This window comes from Pollicipes pollicipes, unplaced genomic scaffold (assembly GCF_011947565.3).
Source record: "Pollicipes pollicipes isolate AB1234 unplaced genomic scaffold, Ppol_2.1 Scaffold_4740;HRSCAF=5597_pilon_pilon_pilon, whole genome shotgun sequence".
NCBI classification, from domain to species: Eukaryota; Metazoa; Arthropoda; class Thecostraca; order Pollicipedomorpha; family Pollicipedidae; genus Pollicipes; species Pollicipes pollicipes.
In genome coordinates this window covers 29,303,620-29,312,115 of record NW_023596545.1, presented here as the reverse complement: position 1 = coordinate 29,312,115, position 8,496 = coordinate 29,303,620, and the positions used below count along the sequence as shown (strand labels likewise).

General features: G+C 48.5%; 1 protein-coding gene across 1 annotated transcript; it reads left to right on the top strand.

Moving 5' to 3' along the window:
* Positions 1 to 1,420: 1,420 nt before the first annotated feature.
* Positions 1,421 to 7,800, top strand: LOC119098174 (ABC transporter G family member 7-like). The gene is made up of 4 exons (XM_037221102.1): positions 1,421 to 1,498; positions 6,084 to 6,241; positions 6,557 to 6,716; positions 7,782 to 7,800. The coding sequence occupies exons 1-4, from the start codon at positions 1,461 to 1,463 to the stop codon at positions 7,798 to 7,800; spliced, it is 375 nt and encodes a 124-aa protein (XP_037076997.1). The 5' UTR covers positions 1,421 to 1,460.
* Positions 7,801 to 8,496: the final 696 nt, after the last annotated feature.

Below are 8,496 nucleotides of genomic sequence, written 5' to 3'. Positions count from 1 at the left end.
TTAGACCGTTCGGTACTAGCAGTGCTAACCAGCTGTCTGGCAGGCAGCTGATTAACAACACTAGTACCCGTGGTAGAGGCCGCCACTGTCTTATGGGGCCCCGATCGGTGTTGCCCTTCACGCTCTCCAATCCGGCCCTTGAACGTCGGACCCGGGTGGGTCTATTTGTGGTTGCTTGGAATTCGTCGCCTCTTTAGAACGTTTTTGGATCCCTCTGAGGTGCCCCTCTGGAATGGATGCCTCTTGAAGATAAAGGTCATGACGCCCCGAGAGAGAGATTTCTGATGCCCCTCCACCAAATAGGCCGATCCAGGATTTAATCAGGGTTGAAGGCAAAGGAATTGTGGTGACCTCTAGTTTTGGTGTCCCTTAAAAATGAGAGTTTTGGGGATCTCTCTCTCTCTCTATGGCCCGCCTAAATTAAGAGGCCCCAGGAAGCCAGTGCTATGGTGTCTGCAATGTCCGGTGGAGTTTGTTTTTGCTTGGTTTGCTTTGTGCTCTGGCTTGAAGTCTTTCCACAGCAGACGCAAACGTTTTGAAGTCAAATGACATTCTGTCCAATCTTACTCGACGGCAGACTATCATTCTTCCGATGTTATTTTACTCCCAGCTGAACAATGCAAAAAAACCTGGATGCAACAGAGGTTGTTTTGTCCTCGCTAAAAATGCCAACAGGATCTGTCCATCACGGGCTTCTGTTGCCTCACCCCTGAAGAGAGCGTCGCGACGTGGCCGTCTTGCATCTGCACGCATCGTGAACATCTAGCGGCTAGCGATTTTTGCAGATTTCTTACGATGCGGCGTGGTACGAATAAATCGCAAATTTTAGTCCACACTTCATAAAATCTTGAGATTACGCGTTTTATTGCCCTCAAGCACCCGCTTCGTTCTGTGATCGAGTGTCCTCATCATACAGGCTATGGAATACCATCATTTTTGTTTGGTGATGCCTGCCGTTTGTGAGTGGTGGGGACCTCTAAGCCTTGATAAATGGGAGGAAAGCTCAAACTCCCTGCGAGTTGGGCCATAGGTTATCTACTCATATATCAGCATAAGTTACCTATCATATATCAACTCAGCCTTAGCTGAGTTGGGCTATTAGGTTATCAGTTCCGAATGACCATCTTTATTTTTCATTGCCATATCTAGAGGCTGAATAACAGCGCACCTTTAACAACATTCGTCGTGCGCTGATGCCCAGCTCTCATTGGTATCTATGGCCGTTTGCCGCGCGCCCGGAAGTGCTTCGGTACGAGCTCAGCTCGGCGTGTCATTGGCCCTCCCGACGGGGCCCGAGAGCTCCGGCCCCTGCAGCGGCAGCAGGCGGCGGACACGCGTCGCCATTGGTCGTCTTGCCTGATTGCGGCTGCGGATGATGTGAGAGGGCGCCGGGGAGGAGTCGAACGTGCAGGCCGGGCACGCCTCACTCGTACGCCGGCAGCGGCCAGGACGCCCCGACCATGGCCTGCCAGCCACAGACTGGCGGCAGCGCCCAGTGGTGAGTGCTCGGCCTGACTATTCGGGCTGTCGGTGTATTCGCAGGCGTTCTGGTGCATGACGCTGAATGATTTTGTTGAGAAATAGGGAGACTCGTTCGAGCGCTAGTGAATGTACTGCTATCCTTTGCCCGCTAAGGGGCCATCTATATGTTACCCGCACCAGGCTGAGTGGAGATCTGGCATTTTGTGTTTGGCATTTGGACCCTACCCACGTTTTTTGCGAATAACCAAAAACAAATGAAAGGGCAGGCGGCGCTGAAATTTGAAGCATCTGTTCTTTGGTCTTTTAACATCTTTCAAAATTTGGACTTAAACATACGAGGTCCTTGGCCCAGCCTTTAGGTTTAAGATGAGTACAGCTATCCTCTGTCCTACTTAGAAACGATGTTTTGAATTATACCGCTATCATGCGTATTTCGGGTGGTAGATTGCCAAACTGCTTTGGCAGAGGAGACGAGCGACGTTCTTCAAGGCGATGTTCAAATAGACGAAAGGCGAACAGAACATTACGCCTTTCATGCAATCATAATACTCCTTGCTATTGCTGGAGCGGCGTTGACTGACATGCATTGTAAGAAGCTCTCGACAGGTTTTGAGCACGATTTGTCAGCCTGATGAGGCCTGGTACACTGGAATGGAAACTGCTTTTTTAGCCAATATGTCAAGCATTGGTCACAGTCACTAAAGGCCTCTCGGTTTCTACCGCCCATTAGATTGCCCGACTATGTTAACGGAACCGTTTCTACCGCCTCTGAACCAAAAGGCTGCGTACAAAAAGCTGCAGTGTCTCAAGGGGTTCTCAACTCAGTGCTCAGGGTTTCTCAACTACACGGCTGAGCATACAGTCCTGTTGCCACTCCGCTTACTGCTCCTGTGCAGGCTGCTGTCTTTTGTGTGGCAGATTGTGCACGCTGCCGTCAACAGCGATACACAGTCAGGAACGGATTTTAAACTGACGCCAATGCTTGCATCACAGCCGAATAACATGTTTCAGCTGTGGCTCAGGAGCCCTTTTAACGCAATCATTGTTAGACGGGGACCTGAAGTGGTACCAAACGTGAAAAGCTCAAACAACAGGATAGACGGGAGTGACATCGATAGTTTGTCGAAATTACTGTCAAAATATTTTAGAAATTAGTCCACACACAATTGTGTTGTATTACCATGCACATCATCGTAATTTCGCATTTCCGGTCCATTAGAATTTGGTCCTATGGGACCAAACCCACAAACGTTGACTAAATGACACATGAGAACGAAACAAAAACGCTTTGAAAGTAATATCTACCGGTTATTTGGTAAAACCTGATGAGAAACGATTCATTTCGCGTCTTGTTTAAGACATCGTTCCCGCATTTTAGAGTAAGATGTCTGCGGCATACCGCGGGGCTAAATAAGATACCAGTATTAATCAACGGTGGCATAAAAAGAGCTAATGCGCCACCAGTCGTGGCCACTCTCATTGCCCGCTGTGACGTCATATACCAGTCTTTGACTATCGTGGAGCGTATTCAGGATAAAGTGCTTCTTCGAGTTATAACGTCGGTACTCGTAGGCCCTTTCATGGTAGTGTATAATTCGACTGGCACCTAAATTGGTCCCGCTGTATTCCAGACACCTAATACTGAAATGCACGGGAATCAAAACAAACAAGAAGCAAAACTCACCACCGCCTGTGAAAATAGTCTGTGAACTTTTCCCTGAGAACATTTTCTTCGTCACCATACCTAAAGCCGTCATTTTGAGTTTGTAGATTTGTCATCACTGGACCAGTTCATGAAGTGCCACAAATGCGAAATAACGAGCAAGTACGTTGTGAGAAAATGGAAAGGGATCTGCGCCATCCGGAATGAAAAATTACGGTTATTTTGGCGCCGCTGCTCCGAATAAAAACCTTTGTTTTGCTCCTGCTTATCCAATTATCTTTAGCATCTCGAATTTGGCACCAAACCAGGTCCCTATCCAAACAACGCAAGCATAAAAAGTACTTGTGTGACCTAGCTTAACTAGGAGTACACACAAACGTGACCGAGTTTGACTGATTTTCTGCCACAGAAATTACTTTCTCGCATGTATTCGCAAGCAGGGACATGCACAGATCACGTTGATAGCCGTACGTGTCTGGCCTGCACCGTGAGACACGGCCACATTTACATCTCCTTCCATCCAGTTAAAGATGAAGACCCCTTGTCTAAAGTCGGGGTGAGCCCTCATTAGTGCACAGCAGCAGGGAGGTACAGCATCTGATTGACAACATTACACATGTATATAAGGCTAGCACTATTCGCTCATGGCTACGCCATTTCCAGTTTGTGTGAATTCATCCGTTTGATCTGAAATACATGCATACCGCGCATGTCATTAGGTAACTCAATATGTGTTATCCTAAATCGAATTGCGTACTAAGCCATGCGTGTCACATACCGTGTATGATTAGACGCCAAATAATATGACCTCGCATGTCACTGAGGGAGCGCCGGCTAAGTGAGGCGTTCATAGCTGGCATGCTTTCGGACGGCATGTGGGTAGAGGGTGGCGTAGAACTCGCGTGTATTGCCAAGGGTAGGTAAAAATCCTTAAAAAATCGAACCTTATAGAAAATGCGAGTTTTGTGCATACTGGTACTGCATTACGCATATATGCAGTGGTCCGATCACTTCTAAAAAAAGAGGATGGCAAGCCAGAGCACTTAAGCGTGTTGCGCAGGACAAGTCGCAATAGTCCTCTTTTTCACTTTTGTACACGTTTCTTGGTTCTAGTTCTATGATATTTAAGCCGGGAATTGTCCAGGATCCAAAGCATGTCACTTTCCTTTTTTGACAACTGTTCTTTTATTATTTCTTTCGTGGTTTCAAAGGTATTTATTACCACTTCCCCAGCAATCAGTCGCGAAGCGTAGGACTAGGGACTTAGGCGACCATGGTGCACATACAGAGACATTAAAAGTGATAAGCGTTTGCGCACCAAATGTGTACATGTGTGCACATACCGTAAATGTACATGTGTGCACATACCGTAAATGTACATCTGTATGCGTGGTGATAGCTACGCATCAATCAGTTATATATTGGCGTCGCGCGACTTGAGATGTGTCGCCATGGGCGTCTTTAAAAGGCGAGTTTGAAGCATAACCTGAGTGGTGATTACACAGTTAATACTACGGATTGATTGATTGAAGATTGAATGGAAGATTGGAAGATTGAAGATTGAATATTGTATCACTAGGGAACGTTGTGCTTATGTTTTTACACATAGAGTAAGTTGCTTCGCAAGAAAGCTGAATGCCTTACGATGCGTGGACTGAAGGCGTTCATCTGTGCTCTTTCATTTTTTGCCGTGATTGCCACGGATTTAGCCCTTTTGAACAGTGTTTGCTTTGAAACCACTGCCAGCTGGGTTTCGGCTGCTCAGGTGGGAATTATGGATTTACATAGGTAATAGGAATGCCCATTTGTTGTCTAGATGCCAGAAGTCATGGCAATCATATCAGTCCATGATTAACAGTAATCCTGTCAATAACGTACTGCCGATACATTGTATCAGCGATACAGCATATCCTATGCAAAGCTAACACAACATACACCACCCGACATCTTGGAAGAAAGTTTGCACCTCGCTAAGATTCTTAGCTGGAACATGCCGAATGCTTTGTAGTATGTACATGTGTACTTCCCTGTGACTTCATACAGCATTCAGATTTTACTAGTCATACCGTAAGTCCTTAAACACACATTTACACCGATCACCATAGTTTTCAACGATGTGCAAACAGATTTTTCGCGCTCACTCCAAGCCGCGTACACATATGCGGCCGGAAGCACACTGAAAGATAAAGGGAGCTGCTATGCGTCAGCTAAGTGGCACAAGACTGCAGTCCGTCGCATAGGTTTGGAATACATCGCCCTGATGCTAGTTGGACATGGTTCAACTCACCCCACTTTCTCCTAAAAGAAGGTAATTTTTCCCATGATCTGATCGCGGTGTTCTCGTGATTGTGTGAAAAATGCAAAATTCCAATCCACTTAATGCAATCAAATCATTTTTTCACCAGCTGAAATTATCTCCATTTGTGACACAATCGTTAGCAAATTACGATGAAATATGTATCAAGGGGGATTATTACCTTTCATCATCATGTTTCTCACAAAGCGCAAAAATAGCTGAGAGCAACCTTGCCATTGCTCATTCAACAAACATATGTAAAGTGCGCTTGCCGAAATCCTCCTGATCGCGTGTGCACGTCGAACAATCAAGGTCGAGGTCGAGGGCGTATAGCCTTAATACACGTCATCAATATCGCTCCCTCTCCCCTCTCTCCCTCCCTCTCTCTCTCTCCTCTCTCTCTCCTCTCTCTCCTCTCTCTCCCTCTCTCTCTTCTCTCTCTCTCTCTCCTCTCTCTCTCTCCTCTCTCTCTCTCCTCTCTCTCTCTCTCTCTCTCTCTTTCCTCACTCCCACCAGAGGAGGGATCCTCTCTCGCCCTCCGGACACATTGGCATGAGCGCTATCGGTGTGATTTCAAAGTCAACTCACCTGTGCTCCCGCCGCAGCCGGCTCTCCCCGACACTTTTCCACACGTGCCGTCAGCCCCGGCCTGGCGCCTGACTGGGCGTCAGAGACGAAGCAGCGACCCATTGACCTCCGCTTCCGCGGCCTCCGCTCCTCAGTCAACAAGAGGCAGATCCTCGCCGACATCTCGGGCCACGCGCGGCCGGGCGAGGTGCTGGCTGTTATGGGGCCGAGCGGTGAGTGGCTGAGCCGGGCGACGAGAACGGCAGACCTCAGGCATGGCCTGACGCGACTGCCGGACTAGCTGACAGTCACGCCATCACGTCGTGTCGCGGATCCGTGCTGTCAGCAGTGGTGTCTTACATAAGAGACTGACAGTGACAAGCAGCTGACCTCCACGTCTTTTTGGATGCATGAGCACAGGTCTTTATGCTCGCTGTTTGCGCATACAGCTCCTGCATTATCACAGCTTGTGCAGCGTAGGGTTTGCAATATTACAGTCAGCATGCTGCCAAGGACTGTCTGTGTACACTCGCTTCCATCCTGCCCAGGTTCGGGGAAGACAACGTTGCTGAACGTGCTGTCTGGCCGGCTGAAACCGGACTCGGGAGAGATCCTGCTGAACGGGGAGCCGCTGACGAAGCGACTGAAGCGCAGTGTCTGCTACGTGGCCCTCCAAGAAGACATATTTTTCGCGAACCTCACCCTAAGGCAAAACACCCTGACGGTAAGAAAGCCGCCTGCGACTCCGACCACTGGCACACTAAAGGGGAGTTGACTTAATCAGCACAGCGTGGGATGCTGTTTTGCTTCTGCACTCCTAAAACACTATGCTGGATCAACCAGATGCACCCCATTCAGTTAAATACAGGTTTGCACAACGCAAGGAGAAGCAATCTGGAGGGTATGTATACATGCTAAATGTCTGACTTTGCTCATGCAATTTCTACCACCATTGCTTCCGTCAGGGCATTGCAGCCAGGCATCACAGCTGATTTTCTCTTACCTCGCCGCCGAATGCCACGGGCTGGCACGAGGCGATGCCACAGAGCGAGGCGATTCGCGTTATTATCCTCGGGCAACACAGCCCATTATCTCATTGGCAATACGGCCCATCATCCGCCGTACGTCCGGCGAGCTTGCGCGGCCTCGCGATCCCCTGCGCTGTGGGTTTATGTCCTGCCGGTCGGAGAGGCAGCGGGGTCGGCACTGACAAACCGTCACATCGTGGGCCGCTTCGGATTGGATTGGGGTTTATCAGAGCGCTGACTCACATCAGCCGCGTACGTGCTATCACGGTAGTTAACCGAAGGTAACCAGAGGAAGGCAAACAAAGGTGAAGGAAGACAAAGGGCAAGAAAACATGCAGCAAGCATCTGCCGCCATTTACATATTCTCGTTTTATCCTGCATCCTCGCGACTACCCGTTTATCTGAAGCAAGCTGCGTGTGCCAGCCATGAGTGGGCTTAAGTACCCTCGGGCGGGGCCCCGTCCGAGCGCCAATCGGGTCTGGTCGGAAGGGCTCTACCGAGTCAAACCAAACCAAAACAACACAGCACGCAACGAAGCGTAGTACAAGACGAAACGCTCGCGCCGCACACCGATGTGACGCAGCTGCGGCAATCCTGGCAACAAGCCGTGTAGTGAGATCCAAAGCACGCTTGAGCCCAGAAGGCTATGCGCCCTAATCCAAAACAAGACAAGACGAGATCCAAGGCAAACGGTCGCGAAAGCCTGTCATGACTTCGCGCACCACCGCTGTCGCTACCGGTCAGGCGACACAGCGGCGTGTGATCTTTCAGACATCTCTAACTTATGGTATAAGAGGCGCTGCATATAATTTGACTTAACATGCGCCCGGGTGGCCGGCTGGATACCCTTCGCTCGGGTGGGGGTCAATTTGACCCGCTGAGATCTTAGGAAATAGGGGGCTAGAGAACAAAATTGATAGCGTGTGTTGCTTGACTGCATGTGAAATCACTTAAGGTAAAAGTTTTAGGTCCCTAGGTCATGACGTTCGGGTCGAATAAGGTCAACAAGGGTCAAATCAGTGGTTGGTCTTCAAAGTCCCCAGAACTTAGATGATTGTTCTTAACAAAAGTCCATACGCTCATTTAAGGCCGGTAACCTTGTTTGACCATTTGAAGGTCATCGTGACCAAAATTTTACAAGACCGCTTTGGAATGCGCATTTGAATAAGCGACAAAGATTACGCTAGGCGGTATATTTCTTTAAAAAAACACGTTGACCTGAGTAATCTTGGGCCAGTGACCTATTCTGAACTTAAACAGGTTTATGCAAGATGTAGAATGCGGTTTCTGTTATCAATAAATTTGAAATGAGCACTAGAAACTACTCACACAGCAAGCCCTAGAGTAATAAAACAGGTTGGTTCTGACCTTGGTCTGACGTTCATACCTGACCATAGGTCAATTTCATCTGCTCATTTAATTGTTGTGTTGCCTAAGAGGGTGTCTCAGAGATGTATAC